Genomic DNA, 19,630 nt, shown 5'->3' with positions numbered 1-19,630 from the left:
CAGTAACTCGGAAGCTCAACGTACAGCTAGATGAAAGGTGAGAGCCCTCAGCGGGGTAGCTAGAGGGGTAGAAGGGCAGGAGGACCTCACGGAAGAGACAAGGAGCTGGAGAGCAGAGTTAAGGTGGTGGAGAACAGGAGGAGAGGAGGCCCTGCTCGAAGGAGCGTACAATCTAAGGGGAGGGGAGGACGGACAGAGACGCAATGGTAGGAGGAGGAAAGGGGGAGAACTGAGGCAGAGACGGAGAGGGGGGGAGAGGAGAATGATAAGGAGGGAGGTAGGAGGGGACAGGAAGGAGGGCAGGAGTGAGAGGGGTGGTAGGGGGGATACTGGGAGGAGGTCAATTAGGTGGGGGACTGGAAGATATATGTATATGTATGTATGTATATATATATATATATATATATATATATATATATGTATATGTGTATATATATATGTGTATATATATATATATATATATATATATATATATATATATATATATATATATATATATATATATTATAACAAATATACGATTTGTTGCTGTTGGTATCCTTGTGTGTTTCTGACCAATGTTTTTGTATTTACTTTAGTAAAAAAAAAAAAAAAATACCAATAGCTGAAGGTTTCCCATAAGAGAAAGATAATTGGCATCTTACATACCGTAGTTTAATCCATGAATTGATTCTTCTGCTGTATTAGTGACCTAAGTTATATCGCAGCCTGTATTTATGTAGTCGCCAAGAGGAAGAGAGAATGAAATAATAGACTGGTAACGAGATCCCGCAAGGCCTAGTGAAAGCTCCATTCCTCACGCACAGCCCTGCAGTGATATTCCTTCCAACTCCTCTCCCCACCCAGGGACTGTAATCAGCCTCAATCACTTTACACTTATTAAGTAGGTCCTTGGGAGAGAATGAAATGACCTGGGTCAGCTAGGCTGGGACAAGCAGCGCCTTCTGCATTTGATTAGCGGTCTGCAGTCGTTTAATGCAAATTAAAGGCGCGTTACAGGGAGCCGGTCTGCGACAGTCAATTCCAGCTACTTTATCGACGTAGCCATCAGCTAGGCTTCAGGTATTTGGTAGGGGGAGCCATTTACAAAATCAATGCACATGTGTCTTTTAGTGTACTTGACCTATGCTAATTATAAAAGGCATTAACCTTTTTCCCTGCCAATAGATAGACGGAGTACACTTTATTTCGCAATCTATAGGGCAGCATGGTGGCTATGTGGTTAGCACTTCTGCCTCACAGCGCTGGGGTCATGAGTTCAATTCCCAACCATGGTCTTATCTGTGAGGAATTTGTATGTTCTCCCCGTGTTTGCGTGGGTTTCCTCCTGGTGCTCCGGTTTCCTCCCACAATCCAAAAACATACTGGTAGGTTAATTGGCTGCAACAAATTGACCCTAGTCTCTTTGTCTGTGTGTGTATATTAGGGAATTTAAACTGTAAGCTCCAGTGGGGCAGGGACTGATGTGAGTTCTCTGTACAGCGCTGCAGAAATAGTGGCACTATATAAATAAATGATGATGATATATATATATAAAGTATATATATATACACATACATATATATAGCATGTCAAACTAATGATGCTGACATGATGCTGTAGTTTATTCAGGCTTGTCAGGATGGAACAGACAGCAACTGTTGTAGTTCCAGCAAATCACACCAAACAAAAGTATTTTCAAAGCCACACGACCCTGTTGGTAGCTAGACATACAGTCCCCTCACTAGTCACCGGTCACTGGCTGACAGCGGTCGCCCTGCTCGCGCCACAAGTGCAGCTATTTATGCTCATCCCAAGCACTAACTAGCTAAACCCTTAACTGATGGGCTTTCAGTTGGACTGCGCATGTGTGAACTGACTAGCCTATAACTCAGTCTTCCCTGTGCAAAACCTGGGGGGAAAACTGTGGGGGAGACTTATGTGGCTGCAGAGACTCTCAGCTGGTAAGCGTTCGTATTTCAGCACTGAGGTGGGTGTCACCTGATCTATGAATCAGATCTCTCCCTACGTGTACATGATGGCATAAGTTCTAGGGACTGCTGATTGTGCTGTGAACGACCATACCGAAAGAGGGGCTTTCCAAAACCTGTGTGATCACTACATTATATGTCATGCGACTGTGGTTGCCATGGTAGTCGCATGACAGTTAGCAAACTACAATTCACTAATAGCAGCTAGAAAGGTCTAGCATTGCACCGACAGATGCGCAGTAGATATAACATGGGAATGTTTACTACTTTAACTAATCCATTTCTTTTAACATGCACATTTAGACTGGCAGCATCTTGCAAGGAGTGCAGACGAAAAAGTTGATGATGCAATAGTTTTTTGGGTGGGCAGAGAAGCTAGAATGTTCAAAGAGTAGTTAGAGCAAGGGGAGGCAAGTGTACAGATCTGCCTGATAACCTGGGGGGTTTACACTGGAAATGGTATTCTGTGACTCATTAGAATCCCAGATCTTCTGGCAATGAGCCTCGGTGACCCCGGGACTGTCGGAGCACAAAGCATTGTGGGCCGTTTCTTGTGACAAAGGCTGAAGCAGCTGGAGTAGCGAGATTAAAAATCCCTCTCAGATCTCCTATTAAGGAAAGAAGGCATGAGTAGAGCGTTATGATAAAATATACCTTGTGTATAATCCAAGTTTCGATATGATTTATTTTTTTTGCAGTTGTGTAAAGTATCCCCCCCACCTTTTATAATTTTCACATTTTGTACAATCGATATTGATTTATTTATAAATTCTAACCTCTGATCAACACAACACACTCGAATGTCAAGTGTGCTGATGGAGTAACCAGCTCCTTTCACTGTCTAACTCTCAAGGGTATATTTACTAATGGTTCTAAACAGGAAAAGTGTTGCCTATAGCAACCAATCAAATTCTAGCTGTCATTTATCTAGTGCATTCTAGAAAATCATAGCTAAAATCTGATTGGATCCTCCATTTTTCCTTTTAAAACCTTTAGTAAATATATCCCTCAGTTCTTGGCTTCCTGTCTGCTTCCATTCCCCTCCTAACATTAGCGGACAGGCCACAATATAAGCACACTAGTCTCCAGAAATATTCTGTGCTGCTGTTAGCATTCTGAAGATTTGATTGAATACAGGGTGATATATCTTTAAAATTGGGGACAAATGAATGAGCCGGAAATGAAGATTAATTAAAAAAAAGAAAGATTCTCTGACCTTAATTTACTGTTTTCCCTGCCAACGGGTCTATTTAACATTGATAGGGGATATGAAATATTTTCTACGGTGAAATAATCTCCTTTCGCCTAATTTAGCAATAAACTTTCATGTGGGCATATAAGTGATGCTCGCCGGCGAGACTGGCAGAGGGCTCTTAACGCTTCACCAGTCTTTGGTCCATCTGCGTACAGAAACTGGAAGCCTGGACTTGGGCTCCCAGTTCCAGATTTGTTATAACAAAAATAAAAAATAATAAAATGTTTAAAAAAATAATAAAGAATTATAGAACTGGACCATTCAAGAACCAAAGAAAGGCTTCATTAAAATAAATGAATAAAGCTTTTCTTAAAGTATGCCCCCCTGCCCATCTTAAATAGGCGTGCACATGATAGGCATGGGGAAGCTTTGCCAAATTAATCTATTTGAGCTCAGGGAACAATGACAAATCAAATAATGAGTATCTTTAGCAGCAGATGTCGTTTGAGCTCCTGTATACAGTATCCTGGATTACATGGACGGTGTTCTTTTTCAGTAAGGTCATAACTGTATTAGAGATGCTCAGGCTCGGTTTATGATCCGAGTAGGCTCACGAGCCGGCTCGGTACTTTCGCACATCCTGAAGCAGAACGTCATTGTTGCGTTGTCGGATCTCACGGGTTTTGGATTCCATAAGTACCTCCCTCCACAGGAGATCCAGTGCCATTGCTCACACAGAAACAGGGGTAGCAGTGTTCTTGTCACTCTCCAATCTCCAGTGACATTGCTCAGTGCCATTGCTCTCACAGAAACAGGAGGGGTAGCAGTGTTCTTGTCACTCTCCAGTCTCCAGTGACATTGCTCAGTGCCATTGCTCACACAGAAACAGGGGTAGCAGTGTTCTTGTCACTCTCCATTCTCCAGTGACATTGCTCAGTGCCATTGCTCTCACAGAAACAGGGGTAGCAGTAATCTTGTCACTCTCCATTCTCCAGTGACATTGCTCAGTGCCATTGCTCTCACAGAAACAGGGGTAGCAGTGTTCTTGTTACTCTCCAGTCTCCAGTGACATTGCTCAGTGCCATTGCTCACACAGAAACAGGGGTAGCAGTGTTCTTGTTACTCTCCAGTCTCCAGTGACATTGCTCAGTGCCATTGCTCACACAGAAACAGGGGTAGCAGTGTTCTTGTCACTCTCCAGTCTCTAGTGACATTGCTCAGTGCCATTGCTCACACAGAAACAGGGGTAGCAGTGTTCTTGTCACTCTCCAGTCTCCAGTGACATTGCTCAGTGCCATTGCTCACACAGAAACAGGAGGGGTAGCAGTGTTCTTGTCACTTGCCAAAAATTGTCTGGAAATTAATGGTATTGAGGTTAATAATAATGTAGGAACAAAAAAAGAGCTAAATTATGTGATTTTAGCAAAAAAAAGTATTTTATAAAAAAAAAATAGATATCCAAAACTAAAACACACAAGGACGGTTTTGTCAAAACCAAAAAGCAAAACACAAAATTTAATCCAGATCCAAAACCAAAACCAAAACACAGGGTTCAGTGAACACCTCTATACTATATATTGAACAAATACATTAAAATAAATAAAGATCCATGAACTTTTATAGGACCCCTTAATAGTGTGTGTTGGTTGGTTCTGGGGATAGTGGGTGCTGTTTTGCTGCAGCCGCTGAGGTGCTACAGTTTGCCTTCCCTTCCTCCCAATAAAGACGACAATTCATTGTTCATTTACAAGCAAAAAAAAAATGAAAGCGGAGGCAAATGTAAGCTAATTCTAGCAAACGTAATGCCAGGCCTGGAAGGAAGAAGATTGGTTAAAGGGCTTGATGAAGGCTTGTCGTTACTAGTTATTATCAGTCACTCTTGTTACCATGGCGACTGGCTTGTGAATCCATGTTACACTAACAAGCTGATGATTTCCTCGCTCCCCTCCTCTCCGAAAAGCTTTATTTTCTCCTTAAGAATGGAAAAGAAAAAAAAGACTGGAAAAATAATATTGGGGGCACTGAGGGAGATGGAAAAATGATGCAGATGTTGGGAGAGGATCTAACAGGCCCTTTAACATGGAACAATGCCGTGATTCACTGTTATTTACATATAAAGCCTAGCAGGACATCCTATAAATACTGTACTGCATACAGACCTTTATCATGTGTACTGCTATAGGCCATTTTGATTGAAGAAGCTCTAAATTTAAAAAAATGAAGGAAACAAATAATCATGTAGCTTTTTTTTTTCTCATGTTCTCTACACAGTGCTACAGTGCTATTCTTTGAGACTCAAAGGGCAGGGGCAAACGCAGGATTTGTAGAGAGGGGTTTCCACGCCACGCCGCCAGTGGGCGTGACCAGCATGCATGGGGGCGTGGCTATAATTTTAGACAGTGCTTGGCTGCTCTCCAACTCTTCCTATCCCCATAATATACATGGGCAATGCTGCATGCACTACTGTTAGGTGTATGCAGCTCTCCTTTTCAAGCAGAGCCGTGTGAAGCGGGGGCAGGGTCCAGCCACCTCAATTATACAGTGCCCCAGGCTTGGAGGGGGGTTTCCAGACACTAAGAAACCCCCTTCGGTTTGCCTATGAATTCAATTCGGCCACATGTGTCTCCGGTCATCGCTGATTATCATGCGCACCGTTACGGGAAAAAAACAGATAAGAAACGCTTTCACGACCGTTCCGGAGGCGCTCCGTGGCACTTCACGAGCAATTGAATAGTTCCGAAGAGATTGAGCTGCACGCAATAATTTATCAGACACTAGTTTGCACGACTACTTTGCACTAATTAAAGTGCTTTAAAGACAAAAACAACTATTGTAGACATCCCATATGTTCCGATGCTAAGGGACTGTCCTGCAAGCCGGCACGCTTCTCAGGATGAAAATTCTAGAAAAAAATGCTTATTCTTAGAATAAAGCATTTTTCCATGTTTAGTGGTTTTTAAATATGAAAACCCAAATCTAGCTTTCAGTTCATATCCACATAGACTGGCACGGCGAAGCGGCAAGTTAACTTTTGCCAGTGTTGCCCGGGCATCTGAGAATATCTGAGCTGCCCCGATAAACAGCAATAAAAACAATCACCGTTATATCACCGTATTTTAATAAACAGGGATCGCCTCAGAGTACCAATACGAGGCTCCTGTCACACGGATGTGGTAAAATTGTGGTGTCCGTCGCACCTCTGCATGGTAAGAAGTTGGGTGGGTTACGGATTCCCGATGCTTGGGATACCAACACCGAGTATATCTACCAAAAAAATCCACGAAGAGTTAAATCACGGCATAATTAAAATGTACACTTACCTTGACACCGACGGAGGACATTACCGAAACACCTGCTATGTTGGTGTCAAGGTAAGTGTACATTTTAATTATGCCATGCTTTAACTCTTCGTGTTTATTTTGTAGGTATACTTGGTGTCGGTACCCCAAGCATCGGGATAACGAGTACCACCGAAGAAGTTTATATATCTAAGCTGTTATTTTTATGGCTTAGTTGGCATTTTAAGCCAAGACGATGTAAGAAGAAGTCATTGTAAGGTGCGCCAAAGTCTAGATATAGAAAAAAGTATTTACATATCTTATGCAAAAAAACATACAAACGTCCGACTTTACATGGTGCTCAATCAAGGGGGGGCTGGTAAATTTTAGCCCGGGGGGCAAGACTTTACTCAGCAGCCCGTTTTGCAGGGGAAAAAATGCAGGTGACCCAGCCCACGGTAGCCCACTATGGGACCAGACCGGTTTCTTGCTCTGACTCAAAGAACTTACACTCTAGACCAGAGGTGTCCAAGTTCAGTCGTCAAGAGCTACCAACAGGTCATGTTTTCAGTATTTCTTTAATCATCCACAAGTGAAATAATCTATTTGGCTGGGTCAGTAACTACACCACCTGTTTCTACAGACAGACGTCCTGAAAACATGACTTGTTGTTAGCCCTTGAGGACTGAACTGTTCTAGATGACAGTCTCGATCAAACTGTCTGTAATTTTAAAAGCATACCAGTAACCAAGTGCATTCGGCTTAACAGACTAGCCCATATACAGCCCAACAGAAAACAGTTTTCTACATACAGCCGCGATAAAAATCATTTACTCGTTCCTCTAATCCTTTGCAATTTATTGAAATTATTTGTGGTTCAGCGGATTTGCGAAACTTCATGTAAGAGAATCCAATCCAGTGCCTATTTCAAAACTTAATTATCACGGAAGCTAATCCTCTACTCATTAGCATGCAAAGAGGATATTTGGCACTGTGTTTATGACGCATCCAAAGGTCGGAGGTCACTAACCAAACTCCCAAGGGAACTGATGCTAATAGGAAGACTGTTTTGATTGCTATTTAACTGGCTCATTCGCCCACTTACAGTACTGTAGATGTTTGAGGGTATGCCGTAACCTAATTTACAGCCTGCTCATTCCCTACACGCTGGCAGCTGAGGCTGAGGATGAGGACGCAGTCTTTAAATTCATCAAGCACTAGTGACATCACCTCATTCCTCGGTGATGTCAGTGGTATCCTGTGAATTGACAGGCTGCGTCCTCGTGAACTTTGATTGGCCCAGACGATAAGACAATAGGATGTCTGAGATTTGGGCATTGAGTAACGTCATGACTATGAATTGGATGACTGCATGCGTCCAAACTAAATATAGAGGAACGATAGTAAAAATATAGTGAAAAGTGCACTGGAAAATATTCAATAAGAGAAATTGAACTGTACAGTCAGGATAAAATTGGCCAATAGGCTGAATTGTCTGCAGCCTATGGTGCAACGTTTTTTTATGGTGTGGGGGGGAGAGGCATAGTATTGCAAAATTGTGACAGACCCTCATGTGTGTTTTGGTTTTGGTTTTCGATTTTTGTTTAGAAAAAATCCTAAAATATGGTAAAATCACATAATTTTGCTCTTTTTTTGTTCCTACATTATTATTAACTTCAATAACACTAATTTCAAGTCATTTGCAGTCAATTTTGACCACCTCACAGGTCACAATATTATTTTCATTCACTTTCAGACAAATACTGCAGCGACCTGGCTGGATGGTAAGCGACAGAGCAATGACACAAACACACAGCAGTTCCTAGCACATCTAGGAAACATTGGCACACAGCAGTGGCAGAAAAGATAAATGGGGGTCCGTCCTCCCTCCCACCCACTGTTATGTTGGATCTTAAAAAGGAAATTAAATCTCGCGAGATCCGGCGACGTCATGATGAAGTTTTGCCTCGTTTTCAATTCCGAGGGCGCACAGTCGGTACTTGGAGCCCCTAAGTTCGGGTATGTACGGTTCTTGAGGAACCGAGCCTGAGCATCTCTAGTTCACACCTCTGTTCCAATACACAGTTCTGATTTTAATGAGACAAAATGAGCGACGAAGATTACCAAGATCCGTTTAGAAGGCCAAATGGAGCGGAGTTTTGAAAACACGGGAACATAAATATTGGTTGGTGGTTGGAAAGGATGCCGGATTTTAAATTGAGGACGAGTTATGTGTTGTCTACCTTTTACTATCCTGGCGTGGAAGGCGTAGGGCGCTAGGAATGTATTAGCCTGGGGTGGACAGAACCCTTACTCAGACCCTATGTAATACAATACTGACAAAACATTGGGCCATTTCTGGGTACAGACATTTCCTGAAACAAACCTCTAGACCCTGGGACTTTTACCCAGATGTTAGGGAACTGTGCTCATGTAAATTTTATGGTGAAAACAGAGGCGACAGTCTCCTACAAAATGTGTTTAGTTTAGTAATACTGCATCGTGCACAGTTAGCCGAGTCTTCTAAAGGATAAATCCAGTGATACCTAGAAATTTGCTGTTCTGTACTATATTTTCGTATTGACTTTATTAGACCATACCATTTCATTTTCCTGGTTGCTTGCCATAGAGCAACCACCTATTGTGTTTGGCCGAGTACACACTACAGTGTTTTCACCTGATTATCAGGCCAATCACACATTAAACAACCGTTCAGCCCGATATCGCATTAGTGTGTACGCTCCAACGATGAACGATTATCGTTCCAAAGCTCATCGTATCGTTTGATTTGATTTTTAAACTGGACTAAAAATCTCGTTCAACGATGAAACTTTGTCGTGCCGATTCTGCAGTGTGTACACACTCAGGACCGGCAGTGTCCATAGATCTCTATGGAGTGTGCAGAGTCACCATCTTTTCAGCTGATGGTTATGACAGATGAAGATCACAGATCTGACGGTAAATCTTCTAATACGTGTATAGTGTGTACACAGGAATAGGCTGCTAATCGGGACTTTCAGTCATTGGTAAAATCGTTAATGATAACGCATCGGGAGATATTTTCTGTAGTGTGTCCCCAGCCTTTGTCTGTTGTATTTGTCTTGTGAACAACAGGCCCCTGACATGAAACACTGCCTGCCCAGGCTTGTACTAGCCATTAAAATGAAGTAAAAATGGCACCTCACAACATTCCTCAATGGAAAAATCAGGACCATTCGATCAAGTCCCCAGTTTGCCAAGTCATGCTCATTTTTAGAAAGTCTTCAACCAGTTGTGACAGACTGCCTCCTGATCTCCAAAAATCAGGACTCTTGGTAGGTACGCCTTACGACATAATCCCTAAAAACTCAGTAAAGGGTACTTTATTGGTTTTGGTATCAAAAAAATTGATACCCATCTCCATGTTGTAGATTCTTGTGTATTTATTGGACAAGATAGTAATGCTAAATCAAATATTTCCATTTCTACACTGTGCTCTTGTAATTGGATCGGAAGATGGGCCTGCATACTCCGTACAATAAATATATTATACTGCTGTCTGATGTCGCCCTGATTAGATGACAATCTGCTCAGATATTTATAGTACGGGATGAAAATATTGCTGCGTCTGCAGCTGCATCAGATGAGGTCAACTGGAAAATCAAGTGGCAGCTCCCTAGAGGCTTAATCAGAGGACTGCAACTGTGCAAATCAACAGGGATACACTGATAATAAAAGAAATTGGCCTCACTTATATTTGGATATAGACAATGAAAGTAGTCATGACAAAGAAAGCAAGTTGATGTACGTTGTAAAATGGCATCTCATATATTGTTTGAGTTCTATTGCAGTTGGGTTGGTCTGCTAATTTTTGAGTTGTGGACCTTCTAATGTTCTGATTGGCTAGAGTTTGGTTATTGTCCTGTGCCGAGCCTGTTCTCTGATTAGCTATTGGTTGGCTAAACTCTGTGAAGGTTCCAATGCACTGATTGGCTACCGGCTGCTCTTGCCCTGTCAATGTTCTAATGTAGTGGTGAAGGTTTGACAATAATGTTGTGTGAGACAGGCAGCCTGCTGCTCGCCAGCTATGTCAGAACTACAAGCCCCAGCATGCCTTGGCAGCTCATTTTTATGAGTAAAATCATTGCTTATTCCCACAGTTGTTATTATATTATTATGTTTTTATTTATAAAGTTCCAACATATTAGGGAGCCCTGTACGTTGAGGGGGATCGTGATACAAACAAGTTAAATACAATGACATGAAAAAAAGAAGGTAAGGGTCCTTGCCAATTGAGCTTACAATCTAACAGGTGTGGGGAACACTTGCTACATAATTTTGTAGAATAATTGCCAAGATTGTAAAATAATTTCAAGGCGCTCAGATCTAAGCACGTTAGGCAGTGCCAGTCCAGCATCTCAAGACCCCTGCACTGCTCTTCTGCCATCTGGTCTCCGTCCATGCTCACAAGAGCAGAGTGGGGACACTAGGGAGGGTATACTGGCATCACGAGGCCAAAATCTTGTATGGGCGCCAGCAGTGCCCTGACGTTAGGAGCAGGACAATCCAGACGGACGTCAGTAGGTTTATTAAACTTACTCATAATGCATTTTTTGCATTACATTTTCATGTGCAAATCTTCCAAATCGGCGGAGTGTCGGGAGCTATGCAGCTCAGTGGGACGGTGGTTAGCATTGCTGCCTCGCCGCCAGTGCTGGGCTCTTGGGTCCGGTTCTGAACAGGGTGCTGTCTCCAAGGAGCCTGTAAATTATACAGGTGTTCCAGTTTCCTCCCACAGTGCAAAACATTCTGGCAGCTTATATTGTTTTTTTACTAGAATTGACCCCAGGGCCATCTTGACAACATTATGGGCCCTCGGGCAAAGCAATTCACCGGGGCCCCTACATATATAGATATATATAGATATATATATATATAGATACAAGTTAACCCGTGCATGATACTCATGCATTCTAGTCAAATCAAGCTACTTAAGGTGTTAAAAAGGTTCTTGTCATGCATTTGGGCCTAGCCCAGGCCTCCTCAGGGGAAGAGCGTTACTTCCCGATGCAAGCGCCCTTTTTTAATGTGGTTTTGTCCACATGTCGCCACCTCATCATTTTTCTCCATCACCTCATCCTTCATCTTCATCGCCACATCCTTCATCAAGCTACTTAAGGTGTTAAAAACTCCCCACTGTCACCCCCGGCAACCACCAACCACTCCCAACTGTCACTTCTCCTTCAAGAAATATATAGGTCAGTGTATAACTCTGCCCAGCAGGTGGCGCTGCAGCTTGTTTGTTTTTTTTCACACACGCCACTAGGCATTTATATAGTAGATAGATGTATAGAGATACAGATATAGATATAGATATATAGAGATAGAGATAGATAGATAGATGTACTTGCTCAGTGACCCTTGAAGGTATTTTTTGCAGGTTTTTTCTTTTGCACTATTATTTATTCTGCCTATGGAGCCCCCTTGCCCGTGGGCCCCCGGGGTCCTGCCCATCGTGCCCAATGGAAAAGATGGCCCTGATTGACCCTAGCGTGTGTGGGCCTGTGTTAGGGGATTGGATTGTAAGCACCACTGGGGCAGGAACTGATGTGTATATATGAAACCATTATAAACATGTTGCAATTATATAGATATATGATGACAATAATAATAGTAAATGCCTACTGCTTACTCTACCACCGCTAACATCTGCCTTCTGCCAATTTCAATTCCCAGCGCAGTTAACGTATTCGTTTAATTTTCTATAGCTGCCAAATCCAATTACTACTTGTGTAAATCGATATAACCTGAGGAGGTTCCGATGCTCCTCTCAGGGACCGGTACAGTTACCGCCTTGAATGCAACACAATTATAGGAGTAGAAGCTGGTCTGGAATGATGGAGAGCGTCTTCCTGTGGTTTTGGAAGGTTCACGGTGCACAAATGAGAATAAAGACTCAAATGGCGCATTCTGTAGAGTGCCGTGAATGTCTTTGTGTCAGCCTCTCGTCCTCGTGTACGAGGGACATGTTGTGTCACAGTGTGACGTTTTAACCCCCTCGTCCTCTGACTTTGAATCATTCAGGGTTGAACGTTTTACTGCAAGATTCTGCTGGCAGAAAGCGATTTTCTGCTGAATGTACGTCGTGTCGGTACAGCGGAGCTGCAGAGTCACGTGACAGAAGCTTACCCTCAGCTGGCAGAGTGAGATAAGATTGAAGGAGACAATGCAGTGTGTCGAGGGCTGTAGGCTGTCGCTGACTCTCATCCCCCACCCCCCACCCTCGTTCAGTTCTACATTATCATGTTCTGTATGCAGTGACTTCAAATATATGCGCTGCAAAACGAGACATGGAAAATTGAGAAGTGTGGCAACGAACTGTATAGTGCACAGGGTCTAAGGCTGCTAGGGGATGCTGGGACTTGTAGTTCAACCACCATTGGAAAACCTCATGCTGAAACGTTTGTGGATTCCTGCACCTGGAATGCCACTGGTTGGGTATCCTAGGACTTAGTTCCCATGCATGTAGAGAACTACAGATTGGACATAATGAGATTCATAGTCCATGGCCTTATCTGTGTGGAGTTTGTATGTTCTACCGGTGTTTGCGTGGGTTTCCTCCAGGTGCTCCGGTTTCCTCCCAGAGTCCAAAGACATACTGGTAGGTTAATTGGCTACTATCAAATTGACCATAGTCTGTCTGTGTGTGTGTTAGGGAATTTAGACTGTAAGCTCCAATGGGGCAGGGACTGATGTGAGTGAGTTCTCTGTACAGCGCTGCGGAATTAGTGGCGCTATATAAATAACTGGTGATGATGATGAGAGTCCTACAACAGCACAGAGAGCTATATGTTGCTCAACTATGGTAAAGAAAGTTTGGAAAATGCTTATACAAAACCACCCAATATGTTTCTAAGAGTGCAATGGCACTCTTTCCTAATTTAAGTAATTATGCCGGGTACAACAAGTAACTGGATTAACACTCCTGGGACTTGATAGGACTTCTGCCTGAAATAGTCTGTTGAAAACTCAGAATTCACATTGTTGCTGTCATTTCACAGATATGTTGCAAACAGCTGATTATCCTTATCAATAGCTAAAGTCGTGAAAACAAACTGTTGACTGCATTAATTGTTAACACGGTTATAGGTGTTTCTAAAGAGAGTCAGTTGTTCACTCCTTGTAAAATTGCAGCAAGAGTGAGTTTCTGAGCCTTTAACAGTTCATTTCCATCAGAAATCCTATTTTTTAAGCATCAGGAGTTATCCCAGCATGTTGTAGTAAGTAGCATCATGATTTTAATTACATATAAACCTGGATCACAGTTACCTTTTAAGCAGCATGTTACCTTTTCTTAAGAGTACCCATTTTTTGTCTCCTGGTTTAATATTCCTAATTGAAAAATATATTAGTGCAATGGAAAGCTGTGTAATGAGAGATACAAATATATTTTGTAGAGTGAGACACCGCCAAACAGGTTTATTTAGGATTTCATTTCAAGCCCCCCCCCCCGACTCAAACGTCCCTGTCTCACATTTCATTCTTTCTCCTTCTTTACATATTGCTCACCATGCCCTTGACATGTCCGATATTACCCCCCTCCCATCACTATAGCTATGTCCCAATCATAAATACCACACCCCTCTCCCCTAAATAGTGGGACGGTTAGGGAGAATGCATTGTTTTGTCTTCCATTCTGCGCTCTCAAAAGATACTGTACATTACCTAACGAAACAGTACGAAAGTAAGTGATGGAATGTTGCGCTAATTCCTTTATTTCTAAGGTTCTCTTTCCTGTCATCCTGTATAGTTACATGTTTTAGTGCGTTTTGCTCTTCATGCCACTAGTTCCTAGAGAATTGATAGCCTTTATCATCATGACTATTGATTCAGTCCATAAAATGGCACGGCCACTCTTTAGCTTTCTCAAGCACGTTGGCATACTACGTGAACCAAATCTTGTGATATTTTGTCAAGAATGCCATTTCCAATCCCTGTTTATCCCTGTATTTGCGGCTACAGGACACTGTCGTTTAATTCCGCAGCGGCTGGCAATAGACTTACTCTCTTTCCTTCATATAATGATTTTTTTTTTTCCTGGTGAAATGAATTTGTTTTAGCTTTATTTTGAGCGATTACACGATTTGCCCTCTGGCGTTTCTGCAGACACGCTCAGAATAACTAGTTAGTTCTCGCTCCCTGTATTAATTTGTTTAGGTCTGTTTTTAGCTGGCGGAATTATGAGGAAGAAAAATTTTCCAGTGCAACACACGTAATTAAGCTTTTTTTTTATTTATTTGTGAGTCAGGCTACCATGAAAAGCAAAATGTAAATGTGTCATTACTAGTACCGGTGAACCGTAAAATCGGTAGAGAATGTATTTATTACCCTAATCTGTCACATCAAAGGAACTAAATCCCTTTCGAGTCTACAGGGCATGTGTATCTGTGCAGTCTACTAACCTCTACAGGTCAGGAGTTTTTATCTGGGCTTCTAACCTCTACCACCGATAGACCTCTATCTGAGGTATTAATCTCGATCAGTAATGTGTCTCTTGTTAGAATAGGGGCCCTAGGCAAGATATTGGTGCATACCACACATACATTAATAGTTCCCACATTTAATATTGAACAACCTATAACATTAATATCCCCACATTTAAATAAATATCTCCACCATCCCCCACATAACATTAATACCCACCCTGCATATTATTAGAAAAAAAAAAAATATCCACATAACATTGATTCCCTCAGGACACTTATCTATCATTTAAAGCTGATGAAGGCAGCCACACAGCCACATGTACAGAGCGGAGGGAAGGGGGGGAAGTAAAAAACATGGGGCGTATAGCGGGTGGTCCTCTGGACCTTAAGTGGAAGCCTAGATTGCTTAACGGGTAATCCACTCTGTCTGCGCTTCTTTGCTTTGAAGGTCAGGTACCTCTTATTGAGCTTCCAACCTCTACAGGTCAGCCTCCTCTGAGTTTCTAACCTCTATAGTTCAGGTGCCTCTATCTAAGCTTCTAACCTCTATAGGTCAGGTGCCTCTATCTCAGTTTCTAACCTCTATAGTTCAGGTGCCTCTATCTCAGCTTCAAACCTCTATAGGTCAGGTGCCTCAATCTCAGTTTCTAACCTCTATAGTTCAGGTGCCTCTATCTCAGCTTCTAACCTCTATAGTTCAGGTGCCTCTATCTCAGTTTCTAACCTCTATAGTTCAGGTGCCTCTATCTAAGCTTCTAACCTCTATAGTTCAGGTGCCTCTATCTCAGCTTCTAACCTCTATAGTTCAGGTGCCTCTATCTCGGTTTCTAACCTCTATAGTTCAGGTGCCTCTATCTTGGTTTCTAACCTCTATAGTTCCAGTGCCTCTAGCTCAGCTTCTAATTGTTCCAGGTCAGGAGCCTCTATCTCAGCTTCTAACCACTATAGTTCATGTGCCTCTATCTCAGCTTCTAATCTATATAGTTCAGATGCCTCTGTCTCAGCTTCTAACCTCTATATATAGTTCATGTGCCTCTATCTCAGCTTCTAATCTCTATAGTTCAGGTGCCTCTATCTCAGCTTCTAACCTTTATAGTTCAGGTGCCTCTATCTCATCTTCTAACCTGTATAGTTCAGGTGCCTCTATCTCAGCTTCTAACCTCTATATATAGTTCATGTGCCTCTATCTCAACTTCTAATCTCTATAGTTCAGGTGCCTCTATCTCATCTTCTAACCTCTATAGGTCAGGTGCCTGTATCTCAGCTTCTAACCTGTATACTTCAAGTGCCTCTTTCTCAGCTTCTAACCTCTATAGGTCAGGTGCTTCTATCTCAACTTCTAACCTCTATAGTCCAGGTGCCTCTATCTCAGCTTCTAATTGCTCCAGGTCAGGTGAACCTATAAATCTTATAATCTCTACAGGTCAGCTGCCGCTTTTGTGCAATAAAAAAATAAACTAAATAAAATTTTCACACTGTTTTAAGTGCGATCCACCATCATAAATAAATTGCTTGCGCTTCATGATATCCACGACACATAATTTCCATGTACAATGTTAACACGTATTAAGATTTAAACGTTGTTGCAGCATAATATTTTGGCAAGTGACAATCTCATGCAACGATCACAGAAAAAACACAAATTAAACACATAACAGGTCACAGGTGCTATGCTCTGCATAGGTCGTAACACAAAGGATCCATTATGGTTGGTTAACGGTGCTGCAGCTTATTTGTTCCCATAATTATTTGTAAAGTAATGGTTAAACAAAAAATATATATATATTATATACTAGAAATGTAGTATATTCCAAATCTTCGTTCTTCACTGACGTGTGTTGTGTTTTCTTGTTTTGTTTTTCTTTTCAGAGGCTGAGTGAGCTACTGAGATTTGGATATCACTGGAACATCCCATTCCTCCGAAGCATGAGTCTAAGGAGACGAGAGAATCTACTCCAGCGAAAATTCTAGCAAAATATTGTGGAATGTCCTTAGCTTCGGTATCTCTTAGAGGAGCTGTCCACTCGGTCGTAGTGCTGAAACCTCAGTTCTAAAGTAAAAATTAGTGTAATAAATACGGAGATTATCCTCAAGTTTTATAACTTTAATATTGCGGTCTGAGCTGAGTTAACAGATCTTAATCGGTCACCATGGATGAAGCATTCAGAGATCGGACTGCTTTTATACGAGGAGCCAAAGACATAGCCAAGGAGGTTAAGAAACATGCGACCAAGAAGGTTGGAAAAGGTGTAGATAAGGTGCAGGATGAGTACACCAAGCGTTCTTATACCCGGTTCGAAGAAGACGATGATGATGATTACCAGCCCCAGGATGGCTACTACCGGGGTGACCCTGTGAACGACGATGAGGGAGGTTCTAGCGATGCCACTGAAGGTCATGATGAGGATGATGAGATTTACGAGGGAGAGTATCAAGGCATCCCCAGGGCGGACTCCATGAAAGGAGACCACCTCGCCGATAACCAGCAGCTTGTTACGGAGTTCAAGGACTTTGAAGATTTGGAAGGACAGAAAAGGAAGGACAAGGAGGAGCTGGCCCAGCAGTACGAGGCGATCCTTCAAGAATGCGGACATGGCCGATTTCAGTGGACTCTCTACTTTGTGCTAGGACTTGCACTCATGGCTGATGGGGTGGAGATTTTTGTAGTTGGGTTCGTGTTGCCAAGTGCCGAGAAGGACATGTGTTTGTCTGATTCAAACAAAGGGATGCTGGGTAAGTTTACTTCTCTGTTATATATATTCGGTTGTGCAGATCAATTTACTGTAGACTAATTCAATGGTTTTGTGATTGTGCTCTATTACTTCAACATTTTTAGCTGTTGTCCGCAACTGGAAATAATTATTTACTTATTAAATCTGTTAATAGCTAGCTATGAAAATATCTGAGCCCTCTTGGTAGTCTAGGCTACAAAACGTTATCTCATGGCTATAAAGTCAAACTATAATTCCGAGTTTCTTGTTCTGTTTATACAACTACACAAACAATTGTCTTAAAGTGACCTACACCAGTGGTGGGTATCATTATCAGTGTGCCATTGACCTAGGACCCCAACTATCAGTTTGGGACCCAAATAGAGGCATCATCTCTTACCTCTCTGTCTGTATGTATTACCCAGTATTGTCTTATTAATGTTTGTTCCCAATTGTAAAGTGCTACGGAATTTGCTGGTGCTATATAAATAAATGTTGATGATGATGATGATCTCCTGATAGAATGTGTATAAGCGTTTTTTTACAGATCAGAGAAACCCATAAGCAAATTCTGGAATCCCACGTAGGGTTCCAGAGGGATTTCACGTAGGGTCCTGACTCACGGGTTGTTTCGTACTGGAGAATCTAGATAGTCCACCAGTGGACATTAAGGTGCTCGCCTCCGCTCCGCTCTTAGGAGACACAAACTAGAAATCTGAAGAGGCACCCTGTGCAAAAGTGTAATAGTCATATCAAAGTTTAACCTACTTCCTCTACAGAACCACCCATGTCAATAAATAAATAAAACATTTAATTTTTTTCTCCTTAAATACTTCTCAGTATAGGCTCATTTATGGCTTAACATAACCATACAAATTGGGCGTCGCCCCTCCCACCCTTAAGCAGCGCCCCCTCACCTTAGCAGGTGGGATGTGAGGCGGGACCTTCTGCTCCTCACACTGGGAGTGACAATGTATCCCTGCTCCACACTCCCAGCCAATCCCTCACATCGAGGAGCATCAGCTGACAGCTTCCCAGGTAAGATGCTGCTGGCTGCTACTCCTCCAAATTTGTGGCCAGTGCTCCCTGTGAGGGCCATTAAAAACGCTAAATGAGCGACAATATACCACTCATTCTGTTTTTTAGGTGCCTCCTCACCTAATGGTAGTGCCAGCCCCGCCATTTTGATCTTCAGTCCTATCCATTGCGTACATCTAGGTGCATTTGCGTAAAAAGAGGCACGCAATGAGACCAATGCTGATTTTGAGCAGTACTGCGGCCATTTTGCGCATAATAAAGGGCAAGGCAGCCATTTTGTCGGCTAAACCATGTTCATGAAAATGTAGCCTATCAATTTACTAGGAACTAGTAGCATCACTGAGGCAATTTATACCAAAATCACAAGATAATTGACACTACTGACATCAGGGCTTAGAGAATAAAAACAGCAAGCCAGTATGGACATATAAATGTCTATAAAATATAAATTATTTTCACCACCTGCGTCATTGATAGCGTATACCTATAACATATCAGGATTACACCAAGTTTAACCAAGTGTATTCATTAGGGTCAATATACATTTCCCTATGTTGCTTAAATTGTGTGAACATTACTTTTGGACACTTTTAGCATAGAACGTGATCTAATGTATTATATAATTGGTGCCTGTTTGGCATTGTGTCTACCAGGCCAAGTAGGTTTGGCTTGGTTTAACCAAATGCAAATCTTTTATTAAATAAAATGTTTTCTAGTGATTTTGTGATTTTCAAATGGCTTTTCCTATATTTTACATGTTTTAAGCACGATAGAGTCCATTTACCCTCGTGGTCACAGTAGGATCCTCTGGTAATTTTAATGGCCGACGCAAATCTGGTTTATCGCCTTGCAGCCATTTCTCCGCACAGCAACGCCAACTCTATATATTTCATACATCAATGCCTTTAGGCAACCTCAGACTAGTGGATTAAGCTCTGCCCTTGTCCATTAAAGTGGAAGTTCCCAGAATAAT

At 42.1% G+C, this 19,630-nt stretch overlaps 1 protein-coding gene across 1 annotated transcript in view; it reads left to right on the top strand.

The window, feature by feature from the left end:
* Nucleotides 1-19,630, top strand: part of SV2A (synaptic vesicle glycoprotein 2A) — a 100,573-nt gene that overhangs the window by 31,994 nt on the left and 48,949 nt on the right. The window contains exon 2 of the mRNA XM_075192789.1: nucleotides 16,778-17,641. Within this exon, the coding sequence (XP_075048890.1) occupies nucleotides 17,059-17,641 (583 nt within the window). The 5' untranslated portion in view covers nucleotides 16,778-17,058. The remainder of the gene's footprint in view (nucleotides 1-16,777; nucleotides 17,642-19,630) is intronic.

Source organism: Mixophyes fleayi, chromosome 12 (assembly GCF_038048845.1).
Source record: "Mixophyes fleayi isolate aMixFle1 chromosome 12, aMixFle1.hap1, whole genome shotgun sequence".
Taxonomy (NCBI): domain Eukaryota; kingdom Metazoa; phylum Chordata; class Amphibia; order Anura; family Limnodynastidae; genus Mixophyes; species Mixophyes fleayi.
This window is presented reverse-complemented; position numbering and strand designations above follow the sequence as displayed.